Source organism: Stegastes partitus, unplaced genomic scaffold, assembly GCF_000690725.1.
Source record: "Stegastes partitus isolate 25-593 unplaced genomic scaffold, Stegastes_partitus-1.0.2 Scaffold1571, whole genome shotgun sequence".
NCBI classification, from domain to species: Eukaryota; Metazoa; Chordata; class Actinopteri; family Pomacentridae; genus Stegastes; species Stegastes partitus.
In genome coordinates this window covers 63,399-83,917 of record NW_007579302.1, presented here as the reverse complement: position 1 = coordinate 83,917, position 20,519 = coordinate 63,399, and the positions used below count along the sequence as shown (strand labels likewise).

At 42.9% G+C, this 20,519-nt stretch overlaps 1 protein-coding gene across 4 annotated transcripts in view; it reads right to left on the bottom strand.

The window, feature by feature from the left end:
• svila (supervillin a) overlaps positions 1-19,651 on the bottom strand; it is a 59,651-nt gene extending 40,000 nt beyond the window's left edge. For 3 of the 4 annotated variants that reach the window (XM_008300655.1, XM_008300656.1, XM_008300657.1), the window contains exons 1-9: positions 19,444-19,651; positions 13,789-13,852; positions 11,180-11,271; positions 9,859-9,922; positions 9,595-9,737; positions 8,784-9,513; positions 2,022-2,915; positions 1,359-1,526; positions 625-659 (exon numbers count right to left, since the gene is read on the bottom strand). In XM_008300655.1, coding sequence (XP_008298877.1) covers positions 625-659; positions 1,359-1,526; positions 2,022-2,915; positions 8,784-9,513; positions 9,595-9,737; positions 9,859-9,922; positions 11,180-11,271; positions 13,789-13,852; positions 19,444-19,501 — 2,248 coding nt within the window. In that variant the 5' untranslated portion in view covers positions 19,502-19,651. Of the gene's footprint in view, positions 1-624; positions 660-1,358; positions 1,527-2,021; positions 2,916-4,503; positions 4,588-8,783; positions 9,514-9,594; positions 9,738-9,858; positions 9,923-11,179; positions 11,272-13,788; positions 13,853-19,443 lie in introns of all 4 variants that reach the window. The other variant, XM_008300654.1, reaches the window with a different exon arrangement.
• Positions 19,652-20,519: the final 868 nt, after the last annotated feature.

Genomic DNA, 20,519 nt, shown 5'->3' with positions numbered 1-20,519 from the left:
TAACTTAAATGCAAAGAAGCTCAGCTAAAGCATAAACTTAATTGGTGCTTTTTACATTGCCATGATCTCATTCACCCAGACATCCAAAGATTAAAAAAAAAAACCTACTGAGTAATTTAATTTACTCAGAGAACTGTGGTGGTATCTGCAAATTACGAGTCCTTCAGTCCGTTTTTAGTGACACTCATACCCTTTGAAGAACCTAAATTGTGCAGTGTTATTGTTTGCTTTTGGCAGTATCAACTCATAACTTAATATAACACCATGACACCAGAACACAATGTGCATTTGATTCACAACCACAAAGAAAACTTCTACTGCTGTAAATGTGCAATCAAACATCAAGCAACTGCATGTCACGGACAAGCAATGTCATCGATCGAAGACATTCTAGAGCCACGCTAACAATGCTTAATCAATTATTTTACAACCATTTGAGTGCAGAGGCTACAGTTCATGAGCTTTATTTTTACCTCATGAACAGCAGTTTCTATATCTTGGTCGACAATAAGTACAATAAATGCTCACATTCTACCTTTTCACGACAATGTCTGTTACATATCCACTTACTGTTATACATATATTCTGAAAATCAAGGTCTAGCTTTTAAAAAAAGTTACTTACCTTCAGCGGAAGCGAAGTCTGAACTCACACAGGACCTTCAAAGGTGGAGAAAAAAATTAAAATCAGTAAAAGCGACTAAAGCCCACGCAGCAATACAAAGTGAATAATTTCAAAGGGGGGTGAGTAGTTAGGGATATAAAGGCTAGTGGTGAACGAGGTGGGGAGACACAGTGAAAAGTGGTCGTTTCTACTATGCTGGAACTGTGACGGTGAGAGTTAGGAGAAGAAATGAAAAAGAGAAAAGCAGAAAAGCAGACTAAGCTGGAGAATTAGACAGCATTACAGAAGTCTGTTCAGTTCCATGGTCTCAGAGAGTGATTACCCACAAAGGCCAATTCATGCTTCCCCAGTCTGGTCACATGTGATAACCGCTGCCAAGGCCCAATCAGAGGACCTTTGGCCTTTAAGCTACCCTGTTTGCTAATATTGTTAGAGTGAGGGCCAAAATCAAGGAAAGTGTGTTTGTGTCTATATATATGTGAGGGTGTGTCGCTCCTGGCCTGTGCTAAACTGTGATCCAGCTCATGGTATTGATCTGATTATGGACTTACTACAAACTATAGAAATATTGATTGTACACTGAACAGCAAACACTTGATCATTAATCAAGGCAGTTTGGCAAAATTTGATGAAAACTCCAAATTATGTCATGATTTCATTAACATGCATGATCATATGGACATCTCCCAGCATTCTTCACTCTCAGCCATGCATTCTCGAGTCCAGAGCAATACCTATCGGTCTCCTGGCGTTCTGCCGAAGTGATGGGCTGCGTCCTAAACCTCTCTGAGGTCTTTCTACTCTCCCCAGGCAAGATATACTGCCGGGGCCTGCGCCCCCTGTCCCTTTCCCCTCTCCATGGGGCCTCGTAGCCCGCGAGTGGCCTGTCCCCCTCAACTTCACTGGAGGGGCCACCCAAGGAGAGGGACCAACAGATAGACAACCCAACAGAAAGAGAAAATACAGTGTGGTGAGGGAGAGATAGAGAGGGACGAATAGCAAAAATGGAATTGTTTAAAAACAGAGGCGCTGAATATTCAACCACACCCCTGCTTTTTAAATCAAGTATGTCAGCAAGGCCATGCAGATTTATTAACAGTGGAAGCACACACACATTCACTGGGCCAAAGTAGTAACCAAACAAGTCACAGTGGCGCCAACAGCGTGGAGAAAACAGACATACTGTAGGAGGCTTAGTGGCGATTAATGCATGAATGTCATTTCTAAAGATTAGAAACTGCAACAGAATCACTGTGCTTTGATGTTAACGTCACACCAGACTAGTTGCTTGTTAGTCGCTCAGTAGCCAGCCGGCGTTAGGTAACAAGCATCAGTGTGAGCTCCACAGCAGCCAGCCAGTCAGTAGCAGCAGTGTCGTGTTTTGCTTTGCCACCTACAGCTCGTTCCTGCGGTTGGTGGGAGGAGTGGTGGTGCTCTCCATGTAGGAATGCCTGAGCTGGGCCACAGACACCCGCGGGTCCTGGTGACTCTCGCCGTTACTGAAACCCTCACCCTGCCTGACCTCTCGGGGGTCCTGAAACTGATGCTGCAGGTTCCTTTGACTGGACCCTCGTGGATCCCCAGCATCCAACACTGGGCGGTTCAAGGCTGTGCTGGAGGTGGAGCTTCCTGGACCAGCGTGTGATGCTCTGGGCTGGATGTGGGTTGCAGCAAGTCCTTTGTGGATATAAATGGCATTTTCGCGCTCTCTCAGTCTGCTCTCTACAGACTGTAGACGGGAAACGTGCTCTGCTTCATCCCGCCTGAGTCTGCCTCTGGGTCCTCCTCTTGTAGGTTCCTCTGCCTCAGCCTCCCTTGCCTGGTTAAGGGTTTGCACCCTGGACATCTCCAGCTCGTCCTCTCCTCTTCCTCTTCGTGGGTCCTCAGTGCTCCTCTCCCTGCGTCGAATTTCTGAGGGGAGAACTGCTTTTCTGCTCTTCAGAAGGCCCTCTGTCTTCACGTCCTCAGACTCCTCAGTCTCTTCCTCCTGGACCTGTTGTTGTGGCGGCTGACCGGCTCTGGATGTGGGACCAGAGGCCATGGATAGGTAACTGGGGTAACTGCCAACGTCTTGTCCTCCCTGGGGACCAGATCGGGCAAGCTGAGCTTGGGGATGATGGTGGGAATGGGAATAGGCCTGCTGGAGGCCTGGTAGGTCTGTGGGGTAGCGTGTCGAGGTCTGGGCCGGGTGCTGAAATTGTCTGCGATATACTGGGGCTTCTGTAACATTTCCCATCTCTGGGCTTCTCTGGCGGCCCTCCTCTCTGGCAAGCCTCTCTCTAACTCGGATTCTTCGGGGAGACAAAGGACTGGTTAGGATTTACAAAACATAGACACAGCAGAAGTCTTTAAAGACGCTCATAAAGATGACTAACGCACCTGCTCTAATAACACAGACAAACATAGCAATCATCTCTTTCCCTCAAGGATTCATTGTGCGAATGCTTTTCATCAAAGGAGAAGATGAGTCTTTCTCTTATTTGATATTAGGGCTGGGTGTCCAACCAGTCATTTCTGATAAATTATTGTGTGACCTGATTGTAGAATCTGATTAGATCATGTGATCTAGTCTCAGTTCTGACCTGGATCAAATCTTCAGTATGTGTTGGTGACCCATGGTCTAGAAAAGTCTGGATTATCCTGATCTCAGAAGAAGGCTGGATTGAATTTTAACTGATTTCAAAATTGGATGAATAATACAAAATTTGTATCCTGCAGTATACAAGTAAATTACTGATTTGATTTGATTAAGCATTGTGTTGATTGGGATAAAGTAGACATTAAGCTACATATTGTGCCTTTGACTGCAGTGAAGTTAAAGAAGTTACATATGTTTCTGTTATTTATCGCTGTACATTACAAAGACACAATCATGTCGAGTGGTACATTGTGTCTTCTAAAAACAGAGTTTAAACAGCTAGTCTCTTTAAAAAAAAATGTTCTTTTGTTTGTTAACTATTAGAGATTTAGCCTGTCTATTATTTAAAACACATTTTCTGTCTCCTCATAAGAAAACACGTAAAATGACCCAACGTTCTTTATTCTATCTTTACTAAGTCAAAATTGTGATTTAAAGGCACTGATGATCTGGATTTGGTAGTCTTAAGAAGTCTGTATCTAGATAACTGTGATGCAATCCAATGTTGTTTTAAAAAATGGTTGGTGGGATAGAAAAGCAGGAAACTTTTGGAACAGCTGATCTCTGATGATTGTGAGGAGCATCTGCGTTCTATGATTTCTAAGCACACTTTCTGTTGCCTATTTGTTATGGAAATACTAATATAACTCAGGTTAAACTTATCAATAAGCTTTCAACTCTGCTTCACACACGGTCCTTTTTGTATTAGCACTAAAATGGAAATTTTTTAAATCATACCCTGCCTATCACAACCGACTGTTGATGCTGATACATAACAAGGGAGATGTGGAGTATCCGTACAATAGGCACAGCTCATATATGCATAATTATGGATATTAACTTACTGATAAATGAGCAATATTGAAACATCATTACCAAAGTTTTATGCTGCATTTCTCAGCTTATAATAAGGTCATTTAAACAGTTGTTTTCACATTGGGATTAAGTCGAGCACAGCAACAGGTACATGAAAGATGAAGTTATGGTTCGAAGCCAAGAAAACTGGAGCTGGTGACGATGAGGATGAAGATGATGATGTCAGCTGACTCCCAAAACTCAAAAGCAGAGATTCTTAAACATTTCTGTCTTCCAATCAGCCAAGGATCCAAACTGAGTGAAAGCAGTATCACCATAAAAGAAACGTTGAAGAAGCACTGCTCATAAGGGTTGGTGGGTTAAGTCCAGCTGAATGGGAACACAGTAAATGATGTTGGGGTGAGACACAACCAGCCTGGGTGTACCTTGATGGCCAGTTGATGAGGGAGTGGGTGTCGCCCTCAGCGTCAGTCTGGAGGAACCAATCAGTGCTAAGTTTCCCCTTCGCACTGCACCAATGGAAACCCAGCGGGAAACATGTGAGTGAGTGAGTGGCTGGGTGGGTGGGTAACAGTCTACATTCAGCACTGAGCTCTTTTCTTGGAGCACACAGGCACACCACTACATTACACACACCACTGACTTCACATTGAGCTTGACCAGAGTGAGAATGGGCTTGGACACCAGCAGGATCCTGAGAATACAAGCTCACCTCCCTGGTGAGACATTTCACCGTTACTGTGATTCTGGAAGAGACGCCCCTCATAATAAAACATGAATAGTAAATCTCTTGTTTAATGTTCACTAAATTAGGAGCAATGGCTGCAAAAACACAATGTACTTATATTAAATTAGATTTGGCCACAGAGAGAGCATATGTTATGTGGAAAATCTATGGTATCAATGCATCACTGTATCTAGAGAAAAGGCTCACTGAAGTCAGGCCTCTAACTGAGGTCTTATCTACTCAAGCAGATACTCAGACGAAACGCCATCTCGGTCTAACAGAGCCAGATGAGTCACTCAGGCTCTCTGATGCTGAGCAAAGACAAACAGCCTGAACCGTTTCATTAGGCACGGGTCTGAGTTCAACAAAATCGAGGAGAATGCCCCTTAGTCATGGATACAGAGAGAGCAGTTTGTAAACCAAATGTTGTCTTTTAAGTGATACCAGAATCTAAATTTAAGACCCAATTAAAAATCGCAAGAGGGCACCAACTCACATCTGACGGAAGCGCTACTTAACAGTCATAACCAAGTCGACTGAGACATGTCTTATTTGCTTTTGAACTTGAATGAAAGACGGTAAGGTACAAATTATGCTCTGAATGCACCCTGCATGGACACAATAGGGTCTAGTTTTACTGCCACAGGTCTCAGTGTTAATAAATTTAAATAGAGTGGATTCAGGTACACCGAGCATTGGCTCTGATCATATGGCATGTCGCAGTCACACCTTCAAACTCGCCCAATGGAGGCTGCCAGTTCTATCTTCTTCATAGACCATATGCCTCAAATATTAGCATTTAGACTAGTAACACTAACAGGGAGAGATCACTCAGCGCACTGTGGCTGATTAATTAATCTACAGATAACAAACAGATCCCCCCCCATTAAAGGACAGGTCTTTCTTTAGATTACAGAAATAAAATAGGTTAGACAATTAGCATCTTCTGTGTATACATCATCAGTTAGAGAAGGTTTTAATGTTGGTGGAGGAGGTGACAGCAGGACTTCAAGAATAGATCCTAAAAAAAAATATTGTTTTAATGGATTTCTCTGTCATTACATTCATTATTATTTTCACTATTTTTCCTCTGAGACTGTTTGTTGTGCTGTTGCTGCTGCTGGTATTTCAGCTGATAACACTGATTAGCTCTTACTATCTCCTGGCCCTTTCAGATTATGCCTGGTTGTGCTCTGATCTCTCTTTTTTTAAAATATATGAATTTATGCGCATTGGGTTAATGTTAGGATTAAGAGTAAACCTTTAATAAGAGCAGTCATTTACTGCTACTACTCATTGTCTAGCTTCATCCAGCTATTTTAAAATTCACATCACATGTTGTTCTTTTGTTGTCTTTAAACTATCAAGCTCAGCAAACAGCCTGACTTGAATTGACCTCCTGTCTGAACAAAGACACTCCTAATAAAAAAGAAATATTTTCATTGAATTATTTCAGTGCTACATATAATCAGAGCTCAGTTCCCTAAAAACCGTGCATTCAGCCAAAATTAAATAGTAAATCAGAGAAGGAATGCTTTCGTTTAATGAGTTGGAGGATCTTGTATGAAGGATGTTTCTCTTCTTGTACAGAAATAATAGCCACAAATGGATTGTTCTAAAAGATCTGTAACTACACCGCAAACACGCAGTCACCATCAGGATCAACTTGGCTTGACATTAATGATGGACAGCATTTGGAGACACGACTTTAAAGGGATATTATTTTTAACTGTTCCGAGTAAAAAGGCTGTTTCAAAGGTCAAGAATGGTCTTTGAAATTCAAGGTCAGTTCATGGTGAACAATGACCTCTGTTCAGAACATTTTACTACAAATCCTAAAATGTAACTAATCATGTTAGACCCACAGATGCCCTGAGAAGAGAGGGGAGGCTCTCCTATTTGTTTCTTTCTCCTCAGACCTCGCTGGTTTTGATCAGACCCAGCTGTGGGTCAGAGATGTGACCGTGGAGTCGCACTGAGCCGCACAGTAACACAACACCCATCCTGCACCACAGACACACACACCCTGGCCAAGTTTTGAAACCTGAGAGGGAGGCTGAGGAACAGAGAGAGGGGCGAGGCAGACAATAACGGAGATAGATAGGGAACGACGGCGTGGTCGGGTGTAGAGTCAAAGAATGCGTCTTCATATACAAAAACCAGGGCTGTATCCTGGTCTAGATCTGGGCCGGGCCACTAGGTTGTTACATCAGACCTAAAGAACAGAGATAAATTGAGGCGCACATGCTGATGCTGTACGTTTCATCAGTAGTGGAGCCAAAACACTCCTTAATAGTGCTCCTCTGCAGCAGCAACCGATTTATCAGTGTGAGATAACACCACTGAGACTTTTAAAGGCAAGTACCTTAGGGTAATAAACATGTTCTCTTAGCACAAGTCCTTGCGATCAATACGATACAAGAAGGTTAAAAAATCACTCTGAAGACAAGCCTTTTAAATTGTTAGGACCTAAAGATAATTCTGCTTCATTACTATCTGAGTCTTGAAGTTTTTGACATTACAAAGCACTTCCCAGAGTCACTGAACTAATGTAATAAAGGAGCAGACAGACATGTGCACACGAGTGAATGGCCCACTGGGACGAAACTGTGTGCAGTATGCAAGCAGGGCAGGTAACGAAATGCACTCTGAGTGAAGAAGGTATAATCACTCACTGAGCAGGAAACTGCGTGTGCACCAGGGTCGGATCAACCCATTAGGGGGCCCTGCAGCAAGAAGGAACTATGCACCCCTGTGAATTCCACAATCCACTTTGGCTTGACCCTAGAAAAGTTTCCTAAGCTGGAAAACTATCCTGCCTAAAGTAGGTGAGCTTGCGATGTACTAATTAAATACAAGTTGTTTAGAATAGCACCTGTTAATCTGAACATCCACTGAGATATTAAAGGGTACTAAACTAGATTTTGATACAGACCTGTCAGCAAGATGGGGGATCACATCAGATATACTGTAATTGCATAGGGTATTTATAGGGTATTTACCATTTCAATTTCTATTGCGTTTTGGTTTGTGCAAGTACTCAAATTACCACAAAGTAACTGCCATACTTATGATATGGAGTTTTCAGGAGCTCCTGATGATGTGCTGCTTGCTAACAGTTGCCCATTTTGTAATGTGGCTTTCGTGTATGAACAGTAGAATAGGTCCTAATGAAACTGGGACATTGGTCTGAAAACTGTTGTGGATAATAAACACTTTGGGTAATAACTATTTGGGTTATCATAACCTGGGGAGGAAAACAACCAAGTTTTATTAGACTCAAACTGTCCATATGGATGCACTAAAAGCCCTGATCGGCATTGCTGAATAGTGAATCATTTAACATATTTTCTAAGAGGAGCAATATCTCTCCGAATGCTGGATCAGCTACAAAGCCAGTGGTCAAATTCATCCAAACAGCCTCGGAAATGGCTTTAACAAAATTGCAACAGCTCGGCCAGTAAGAGCTCCTTTAGGAATTTAGAAAGTACACCAATTTGCTATTCTCAACAGAGTCATACGAAATCCCTGGAATAAAAAAAAAACAAAACAACCCACACACACATTTTGCATTAATCTGCCCAGCTGCAGGTCTCATCGGAAGCTGTTCCAAAACATTCTCAGGTTGCCTGATCTGGTATGAAACACCAGTCCTGCCAAGAGGACGACCTTGGACATGTGTGAATGAAAAGAGGGGCAGAGACTGACATGGAGGGAGAGCGACTCGGCTGGATGGATACTGCTGTCGCAGTGACTCCATCTATTAAAGAGAATGATACAGCAGTGTTCTGGCTTGAACCCTGTGTATACAGATTTGAAGGGAAGCTGGGAACTCTAGAGCGGAAATGGCTTGCTAATGAGAAATAAAATGCAAAGATTGGCCATTTTCACAGAAAGAAATGTGACAATTTAGCAGTACAAGAAAGAGCAACTACTGGGGAAACAAAGGGATGAAAGACTCATCCCTAAATCACTCACCCCTGTCTGCTGAGGATGTTGTGGGCCTGCTGCTCAATGAATAGGTCACCAGGAGACGTCCCATGTTTTGGTGAGGAGACGGACGGGTGCCTGCTCAGCTTGGGAGAGCTGGGTGGCATCCCTGTGACCGCATAGTCTTTAGCAGGCACCCTGGCATGGGAGGACAAAGAAGTTACGTCCATGTAGGAGGAAGAGGATGGAGGCTCATGTGAAGCAGCCCTGCGCTGATTCTCCAGGTTCATCAGCCTCTCTCTCTCTGAGAATGAGTCCACCCTGGTTCGACCGACATCATAGCCTGGCTCGGCGTGGCTATACGGGGGTGCTGAGCGTCCTGTTCTCGGGCTAGTGGCTGAAGTGCTGGTGTAAGCGCTAAGGGTGATGTCCCTTCCTTCCTCCCCCACTGAGTCCCCTCTGGTACGCCTCTCTGAGCCCTCTGAGTCTTTCCGGGTGCGGGTGCAGCGGGAGGTGTGGTCCGGGTCTGGCTCCTGATCCAAAGAAATCCCATAGCGTTCAGCCAGCTGCCGGCGCCGCTCTGCCTTATAGCGGGCGATGCGTTCAGCTTTAGACTCCAGCTCCGGGCCACTGGTCATGGAACCGGAGCTGTGCACTGGTTCCATGTGGATGGAGGATTGAGGGTCCGGCCTGCATCGAGCTCGCGACTGTCGCTCCGGAGCCTTCAGCTGCATTTCTGGGCTTTCAAATCCCTCCATTCCATACCGCTGGACTGTAACTAGAGAGAGGATACAAGCCAAGTTACAATAAGAGCATAAAGAGAGACGAGCAAGCCGACATGTTACTGCACTTGTCTTACCAGCACAGGGCTCACAGGGGTCAGAGGCTCTGGTGTATCGGGGTGTGTCCTCCTCCAGCAGCCGGTTGGCCACCAAGCTGGGCAGCAGAGACGGATGGACTTCACCCTCTATGCCCTCCAACCGCCGGGCGATGCGCTCCTTTCTAGTTGTGGACAGGAAGGAAAGAGTTGTCAGCTGTGTACACGTTCTTAGCCTGCTCATCACTTTCACGATTAGAAACTCTTGCAGCCTTGTTACATATAGTTGCACCATTATCGTCTCACCTGTTCATTTCCCAGTCACTTGCGCTTGTGGTAATACCTTCAAATCGTTTCCTCAATTCAGACACTTAAGAAAAAACAAACAAAACAGAGTGTTGGCTCATTAAAAAACAAGACAGCAACATGACAAACCAAAGCATTAAGACAGTCACGGCCATTGTCTGGGAGAAAAACATCCACAAACTGACACTGAGATAAACAACATCAAATATGAAATGTGGATTAAAGGCATATGACACATTGAATAAACAGGTTTTGTCTATCTCCTAGTTTGCACAACCTGTTTTCTACAAGCTCCCTGCTACAGCATGTTTTGATTCAGAGTAATTAAATTAATTAGCTTAAATTATATTAATTATATGATAACATTTTAACAGCAACTACACAAACTGACAGGATGTGAACTGCTAGATCCCTCTGAGTTTACTTATCAGTTTGTTGGTGTATTAATACTGTAAAAGAAATAAACATAAACACCAGCTTGATGATGTCAAGATGCCTAGAGCCTTAATATTACTTAGTTACAGGTGATTTCATCCAGAGAAAGTGAGGATCAGCACCGTCTAAAATGAGAAGCCTGCTTACATTACTTGAATGTATGGCACATCTGTCTTTACCAAAGCTCAGCGAATCTGGATTCCACAATGGAACCAGCTGCTGGAACCCAGCCCTTATTATCTTGCATTACAATAAAGTTAAAACAAAACAGATCTGAGCACAGACAGCTGGGCATGGAGACGTTTAAATTCAGAAATATGCCTTTAAAATTTCACAACTTTTGCAAGAAATGGTGTAACACTGCAAATACAATCCAGCAGTGGACAAGATGCAGCAGTCCATTCCTCTGGACTTATTGACCAGAAAATCAAAGCATTCAAGGATGGATTTTAACTTTTGATTTGATCTTTAGCAATTAGTCTGTCCTACAGTTTCATGTCTGCACATAATTCTTTTATTACTGTCTAAGACACAGCTTGTAAAAAGCTAATCAAAAGTGGCCCTAACAGCTCCTCAAGCCATTACGTTCACCGTCCAGTGGAACCTGACAGAGCCACAAACTTCTACAGGACTTTAAATCTTTATTGGACCTATATTTTGGATCAAATGGAGCCTGTTGAGAAAAAATACAACACCACAGAGGTTCATACTGTACAATTTGTGAGGCCTGTGGCTTGTAGAAGAACTGGTTTTAGACAAATCTTGACATGAATCCACATGGCAAAAAGGCAGCTGTTGCACAATAGCAGCTTTCTAATACCCTGGGAATGTTGACACTGTGAGCATCATGTTCAGTAAGCACAAGTTCAAAAAAATCCTTACTCACCTTTTGGGAGATTGGCCAAGAGACTAACATCTATATCCTTGGTGCTTTTGGCTGGTTCGTCTTTTTCGTCAAAGGAGAATTCTTTCTGGAAGCTGAGGGGTGCAGGAAAAATACCAACTGTTATTGAAACAGGGGTGAGCTGTGGGAAACTGGATTTGTTTATGGACCAACAGTGCAAGCAGTAGTAGGGAGCTCAGCGAATCAATCTGAATCTGATCAAACGGTCATCCAAATCATTAAAAATATTGCTCGAAGCAGGCTCACTTTGAATGGTGGTCAAGAATTGGGTTCTGGGTAAAGCTACAAAAACAAGCAATCAATCATCTAAACTATACATTTGGATTTCAGACTGTAAATTTCATAAAGTTTTCAATCCCCAAATATTTATCTAGAAATAATGAGACATTTTTAACCCCGTCACACCCTCCGCCTCACACAGATACGCAGCAAATTTCTCTCTCAGAAACACATTGAAGTCATTTATGGATTTGATTCAAAACCACAGAGTTGCAATAGAGCTATAAAAGAGCTGGCAGCTGATTACTGATGTGAGGAAAGAGTTGAGGCCTGAGGAAACATGACTTTGTGGTTTTGTCCATTCCAGTAACCACAGAGTTATGAACACACTGATATACACAGGCATAGTAGATCTTTTTCTATCATAACAGCATTTGTCTTCATAACAGAATATTTCCCAACTTGTGAGTCCCACATGCATAATATTGTCAAATCAAAGCCACGCCCACACAGTTCGCCATCAACCCCGTGTCACTGAGCTCGACATCCTCAAGTGTCGTAAAGGAATCTATATAGATTAGAGCCTTAATGTGGAGCGCTGGTGGTTTATTTGACACACAGCCAACAACATGATGCTGAGCAATCCTGCTAATGCTGCTGCAGAGGCGTTTCACATTGCTGAGCAGCAAAGTGAGCTTATCTTTTATTGTCTCACTAAGCCTGGACAGGGCCCTGTCGGAAGCACCCGATCTGACTAAGGACAGTTAATCTCTGACAAGGCAATCAACGTTAACGGGACTCTATGTAACTTTTGAAGGAGGAAATTACATTTTCTTGCTCTTACGCAGTAAAAGTTGAACAATAAAGCACTCGATTGCTCAGTTTAATACAAACACTGGTGTTGGAGTTACTGTGTTCCATGTTCTAGTAGGAGCACTATTTTAGGATGGCTCATGTGCAATTGATTTTACTGAGTCAGTTTGCTGACTTTTACCGAGTTACTTGTACTACATTATGTTTATGCATTCACTGTATTGTTACCTGATCACTTGTGGTGACAGTGGCTGCCATCCTCGATTTTTAATATGATGCCAAATTAACAGTGAGTGATTTCACATCGTCTGCATATTCTGTCCATACAATATTCTCACTATGCTGGTCTATTTTATAAAAAGGACATGAACTGCATGTCATCTGTCCTGAAAAAGGGATCTTTCCTCAGTTGGTCCTCATGAGCTTTCTTCCATTCCTCCCCCCTCTGTTTAGGTATTTAGAGGGGATTTTTTTTCCTTATCCAAATCTTGGGTCTAACTTGAGTGTGTTGAGATTGTAAAACAATCAAAAACGAATTTATATTTTGTGATGTTGGGCTATTTAAATAAAACTGCTTAGACTTGATGTGACTATCTTTGCAAGATTGTCTCACACTTCCAGCTTTGCTCTGTGCAGAAGGAGGACTGCTCTCTTCCTCTTTTGTCTGCTTCTTCTCCTCATTTACATTTCTTTGCAGCTCTGTGCCAAAGAACACTCAAGGATCAATGTAAAGAACAAAAACGTCGAAGACAACAACCTTCTCAGTAATAATCCGACGCTTATGGTAAATTCACATCTCAAATATAAACCCCCATGTGTAGAATTGTTTTATGTGACAGTCGTTGTTATGTCCTTAATGACAAATTTCCCTGTCGACTAACTGGAAATTTAAATTTACACTAAGAAAATTAAGAACACACTGACTACAATTTTATCAATAAGGTTAAACAAACAATATTACATGTATTCAAAAGTCATTTGAAATGATAATCATAACCTTTAATAACCCAACTTTTTACTGGTACTCTGTGCAATGCATAGAAATGTTTGTCATCCTGTAAAACATGACAACTCCATAAAAAATCCTTCCCACGCCTGCACTGAGTGTAGGTATGCACTGCTCTGGTTTGCCAGTTTCTTCTGACACAGCCTACATACAACCAGTGTGCTAGTGAAGCTGCAGTTTACATGCATGTCCACTTCTTTTCCATGACCTGGAAAGTGACACTAAGATGTGACAGTGAAGATGATCTTTGACTTTTTGTATATAAAATGACATAATTGTGTCCCATTAAACATTTGTGCATAGTTTTGTCATAATTCATGTGTGAATTCTTCAGGCTTGTAACATCACAGTGATCTTTGACCACCAAAATCTAATCAGTTTATCCTCGAGTTCACATTTGAAGACACTCCAGGTCTACCGGGATACGACATGTATAAAAATATGAGAGGTAGATGGGCAGAAAACCTGAAAACAAGATGCCTCCAGCCACAGCTGTCACAACCCAAGGGCATTATAAAACTGTATAGTGATGATGTCTTTTCACATATCTTACCTCAGCGCTCTCTTCTGCAGCAATCTGGGATTGCTTATTTTAATGGGGGTCTCACTCCCAAGTCCTGCGGGCAAAAGAAAAGAGTGTAACATTTAGTCATGTTGCACTTAGATTCATTAATTCCAGTTTGAACAGCAGAACCTTCAGCTTTTAATGAACAGACACAAAACAGGAGTCTTAAGGTGAAGCAGCCAGTTTGTCTGCAGCTCCTTGGCACAGAACCACATTAATTAAGTGGACTTCCACAGAGAAAACAAATGATGTGGAAAACAATAATCTGCCTGCCTCACTGAATCACATCAAACAATAAATGATCTGTGTTAGTTAAAAGGCTCGCACTACCCCACCACCACAAAACCTCCGTCCACAGAAACAGCAACAGACACACACAAATCATCGCTGCATTTCCATCCACAGACACTGACTGTCTCCATCTTAAGTAGCAGTCTATGTACTATGCATGAGGTCATAGCTCGGAGCATTTGATGGAGGAGTGGCTGCCTGTGTGTCACTCTATGAGACTGCTGCTGTTAAGTTTCATCACACGTCAAGGTTGCGTTGCAGTGCAGCTGGGACGGTGCCAGCAGGAGCCGAGCACATCGTTGTCGCTGGGCAGCATTTCTATACCTGCCATGAATACAGATAGAGGACAGCGTGAGGAGAAACCGTGCTCTCCATTCCGCCTGATCTTACAAACACGCTGGTATGAAGCTATGTGATTAAAGCTAATTAAACACTCAAGAGTCAAACCCATTAAAGTCTGGTGTTTATTGGGAAAATGGCCAAAGTCAGTTAACAAGGGCAAAACATGACGTGAACACCTGCCTACAGAGAGCAGCCTCATTACCAAGAAAGCGGGCATCATCAAGCATTATGCAGCGTTGTGAGGAATGTAAATTCTGTGTAACATCCTTTAAGGAATGTCTGCGTCTGTTCACTCGCTCGCTCCAAACCTCAAACGTGCGGTTTGGCTGCCCTCAGACCTCCGAGAGGCCAGAGCCGTGCAATTTCGGGACAAGCATGTGGTCCCACTTCCATCCTCTCCGAGGTCACCTCCGGGCCGCATGACACCCCCTCCCCCTCCCCCAACCCCCCTACTGCTCCACCCAAACCAGTAACTTCTCCCCAGTGGCTGCCCACTCTTAACTAACCCCCCCGATTCCAGATCTGTTAGTCCTTATTACGATTGTTTGGGTTGATGTTTTAAATCCCTCCCACTTAAGCAAAACATCATTTGAGAAGGAAGAAGGCTTACTTGGAGAGGGCGGTGTGTCGGGATGTATTTAGGGGTCGGCGTCTTATTGTTTCAGCTGGGCAGAATATAGCTGGTGAAAACACAGCTCATTCCTTGCTAGCCTTGAATGATAATCCTGGTTATCTAAGCAGTCTGTGCTGTCATCTTTTGGCACTGATCCAGAGATTAGGTTGACACCATTGCCAGCAGATATATCGACGTATAAAACAATACAAGAAAAAACAAACCAAGTGTAGTCTGACTGGGATTATTAAGTCAATGAGTTAATTTGGTGTCATCTATTACTACATAAGCTTTACATTAACAGCTTAAACCAGTTTTCAGTTATGCTCTTGGCATGATTACTTCTTGTGAAGAACATGAACACTAATGAACCAAAGCATAATGACCACTTACAGATGAAAAAGAAAGGTGATCATCTCATTACAGAGGTGCTTGTCAGGCAAGGATCAGCCGATTATGAGAATCTAATATTCAGACGTTGTTTTTATCCGAATCCCCATTAAACAAATTAATTTACAAATGTGCTATTTTGACCCGAATGCCGCCAGCTCTTTGAATGAACAGTCTCCACACTGTGGTTTCCAACAATCTTCTATTCACAGCACCATCATGGGTTACACACCATGAATAATGCCTGTCAACACTGAAGGATAAATGTTGGAAAGTGTTACATTGGTTTAATTAAAGTAATTTAATTTTAACCGGTTTAATTAAACCAATGTAAAACATAAATAAACAAAGGCATTTCAGCTAAGTTTTGCATTGCAGTGTTTGCTATTTCAAATTTTGACACTAAGATTTTCACTTTTACTGTAAATATATATTGGGGATGCAACAATAGGTCAGCAAAATCAATGACCAAAGTAGTCGCCAACAACTTTAATTTTAAGTTGGTGATGCCCATGTGCGTTTTTTTTAATATGGAATATTCTGGCATGCAGACATTAATGCTCACTGGAGTTTAGTGTGGAAGCACATAAAAACACGAGTATTACAAAAGTACCCAATAGGCAACTACTGTCTTTATTGTTCGTGAGCACACACACACAACAACCTCAAGCTAAACTTCAAAGCTGATGGAGCCAGTAAGCAGTAAGTATCTGTAACTGTGTAAGTTCACAATCTAAATAGTTTCTTATTAATTTCAATAAAATATTAAAATACATGTCTCTTGTAAATATAGGTTATTTATATCAGATGTCCAGTAAACAGTCACTTTATATATTAAGGATGCATTATTATTACGCCGTTTGCTACAAAAGCTATGGAGGTTACCTCGGGATTACTTTGCTGTATTGTCTGTCCCAATTAACATAGTTCTATCCAGAGTCCAAGCCTCCCCAGTCTCCACAACATAGGTGGTCAGTAAGGTGTTACTGTGACCAACAGTTCTGAAGGTTAAAAGTTTAAGAAAAACACCCAAGTTAACAAACACCAGAATTTCCCTTTAAGTAAGAGCGTCAAACAAAACCAGATGTCAATGTAAAGGTTAATTAGCTGTTAGTGTGAAAATAACAAAAGCATTTTTCCCTTGGGGGCAGCAGTCTGATGCTATTGTCAGGTCTCACATATAGAGTTCTCCACAGGCCAGACCTGCACTCCTTTTACACTTCATACAGTCTATATGTCGTGGCATGTGAGCCATCAGGGTCGACCCCCCCCTCAAAAAGCCAAAGTGCCTCAATACATTCGTCATTCCAGACGCAGGCATAAAAACCTCCACAATGATCACAGATGTCGCAGAGCCTTTGATGCTCGCTGTAATCTACAGAAACACTATGGTTGCTATAGCCGCGAGGGAATCCACCAGGAATTCCTCAGCACCATGCCCCGTGTGTGTTGGTGAGGCTTGTAAAAGCGGCTTGACACTGATAAAACATGGGGATAAAATCATTTCATGATTCAGTGGAGTGCCATTCAAGTTCTGAAGTGAGGAAAGCCTTTTATGTGATGTTGTCAAAGGTGTGAAGAACAAAGACGGTAGAACGCTGTCTGAAAATGAAGAAGCTACACTAACTTTGGGAATGCTCTGCTTGAATAAACTCAACTTTAACGTGAGGCTCAGGTCCTGCTTCAAAGGTCTGATATGTGACAAAAAACACGGGGATCACGTGTCAATCAAACACCACATGCTTCCTCCACGTCTTCACACACAAAAACATCCAGTGTGGAAACCAAAGAGGCATCAGGGGTGAGCATATGTCCAAGTTGAGATACAGGATTAACTTCAATTCCTGGGATTACAGAGAGCCCAAAAGAAAGCGTGTCACCCTTTAACTGTGTGCATTACATCACACTACATCGCATGTGTAAGTCTTCACATCCCCCACCAACTTAACGGTTGCCCCCCTGCTCTGCCTGCAGGGAGACCCAAGTTGTAACCAAAGCCTTGTCACTGACAGAGGCTTAAGAAGTAAAGGCATTTACGAAAAACACAGATGGAGCATCCGTAATTAGGTGAAGCCATGGTTACAAACAGTAGACTTAACAAAAGGACGTGACAATAAGCCAATTATGTCTTAAACAGTAATAATGAGTAAACAAGGAGGTCAGTCACAAAGTCAGTTCTGGACAGGAAACAGAGGGCAAAGAGAAGCTTTGACACATCTATGACCCGAATCATTCAAACTAGCTTAAATACACACCCTCCTTCTCCAAAACCAGTCTCTGTGCTCGCGTAAAAAACCTGAAACTGTAGGCCACCTGTTGTAGATTTCCAGTCAGTTGAGCATAGAGAAGCCAGACCTCAACACTCAGCTCCCACTCAGAAATATTACAGAGAACGGTGGGAATGAGAAGCAGTCACAGAGACGCAGACATGGACCAGTGGTCAGTCAGCGGTGCATAATCATCTATCAAATACAAAGGCTGTGCACAGCAGAGGGGATGACAGAGAGTGTAAATTGTTACTTGGACCAGGGTGGTGATAAATGTAATGGCAAGAATGTTTAATTACATCAGTTTGTAATATTTTGTTCTCATGCTGGTTCACTTCGGAGATGTTTGTTGTGATTAATTACAGCCCGACAGGAGATTTATACAGTATTAAGAGTAGAGGCATTGGGTCATTTAGGGCAATTAGGGCTAAGCCTCATCTGCTACTCAATGACATGCAAATTAATATGATTCAGGATTAATGCATGACATAAAAATCCTTGATTGCTGCTGTTATTTATATCAGTGTATATCAATATTTTACAATTTGAGGTCAGCGGCTGTATAGCGGCATTAGCTTTGAAACTATGTTTTCAATTGAGCTTGGATTGAGGGGCAGCTATGTGGGGATAGCCCCTGCGTACAATATTAGGTGGCACACGGGGACGAAAACAACTGTACACACGCCCAACTACGCTAACCTTGAACAAACCAGATTATCCTCTAGCATAAATGCTGAAGTCTTACCTTCTGAGAGAAAACCTAAATGCATCAGTAGCCACCATTCACATATGATACAATGTGATGAAAGTGGAAAATAGTGCATCAGGCAAAATTGTAAAAATTTGCAATTTTCTGTTTTTTTTAAGTGTCCAAAGCAACTCATCCTTTCTCCTACCTACGGCCCAGTTATACGAGGAAATGACACAGCAAAATATGTCCACATATTTCTGCAAAACATGTGTTTGAAGAAGCTTGATATTGATGGAATAATGTAGCTGTGGGATTAACTGAACTGTCAACAAACAATTCCTATGTTTTGGAGCAGTTTATTCTCTTACAAAATAAATACATAAATGAATAAATTCTAAACATAGAAAAGCAGTAAATTAGCCAAAATATTACTCTACGTTTATTAGCACTGTCATGACGGCTTGCGCATGTAGTGATCATGAATCATTTATCGATTTCATGAAAATATGTTTTAAATGCTGGTGTGGCTTCACTTTTAAACTTTGGGTTGATTAGCTAGCAGAAATTACAGCTCACTGATGTTAATTTATGGAATTTATGTGCTGACAAATGTGGTGACAATAAATGAAGACAAGAGTTTCTTAATGTTAATCAATCTGTAAATGAGTTTTTCAGCCCAAGTGCACAGTCATGGAGGCAGATGTAAAGCTTAAGAATACATCCATAAAACTGCTTTCCCAAAATCTGAGTACAAGTAACTGTGGAGCCTAGAAATAGCTTCGTCCTAAAACAGCCCCCTGCAGTGTTAAGAGTCCCTTATCTCTGCTACGTAGTGTCCTTGGAGGCTACAGCTGCAGTGCAAGGACAGCTGGCTGGAAAGCAGGACAGTGAGTAAAGAGAAAGGGAGCCTGCAGTTTGTTGCCTGCCAACTTCCAAGAGCTCAGATTCCCGACACCCACAATCAGAGTAACCTGTCCCCCAAGCTCTCAGCCGGAGCTCCGAATCTGAGCTCTGCCCCGAGCTGCAGAGCCTCAAGTCGCTGCTCTTACCTTGGCTGCAAAACTTGACGTGACTCAGGTAATTCGAGATCCACGGGTTCCGGTACATTTTGGCAACAAAAGTCAGGCGAGAGGTTAAGACAGAAAAAGGAAGTGAAAGAGATGGAAACACGGGGTGGAATGCAGCTGCCCGAGAGGTGATGCAGCTACAAAAACACTTTGTCAGTGCTCCGGGACAGACAGAGAGGGAGAGAGAAGGGAGTCAGGTAGTGGTAGAGAGAGGCAGAGGAGGGAGGGAGGGAGGGGAGAGAACAGAGAGAGAGACGTCCCAGCCGCAGTGCCGGCACAAGCAGAGGTGGTCCTGGTAGGGAAGCAGGGGAGTGGTGAAGCTCTGGCTGCTGCTCTGATTCTTCTCAGATCCACTCCTCTGCTCTGGCTCCACTCGCTCACCGCTGAGGGCTAACCAGTGCCTACTACAGCAACAACAACCTGCAGGGCTAAAAGCTGCTCAGCACGGGCTAAGCTCATTAGCCAAAGCAAGAAAATTAGGGCCCGTCCCTACTACGGATTGGAGCAAAGTGTCCTCCTGCATGCTTCAGAATGAGCCTCACAGGAAGAGAGCACAAAAAAAAAAAGAAACAGTGTGAGAGAGAGACAGCGAGGAGTGTCCCACGAGAGCACTGCCTTCCCTTGGCTCACACACGCAAGTAGGATGCCAAAGAAACCGGTGCAGAGCGTCAGAAAAGGGAGGGAAGGGAAAGCGTGCGGGGTTTGAAGGACGGTATTAGAAATAACGAGGGCAGGAAAAGAAGAGGAGAGAGTTTAAAATGACCCTCTCAGTCAGATGAGAAATTCCAGTCATCTCTCAGCAGGGACAAAATAAAAGAAACAGCATGCCGATGGGAAGAGCCAGTGGGAAGGGCAGGGGAAGGTAAGAAGGAAATAGTGAAACAAAGTCCGAAAGAGAAAAGCAGAGGGAGCGTGCAAACAGTAATGAAGGAAGCAGAATGTGAGCTCTGCTATGTGAGTAATGGTGTCATTACACTAATAGTTTGGTTCTTCCTAGAACAGCTCAAAAAGGCACAAGGAGGAGAAAAATAGGCAGATTTCCTGACGATCCCAATAAA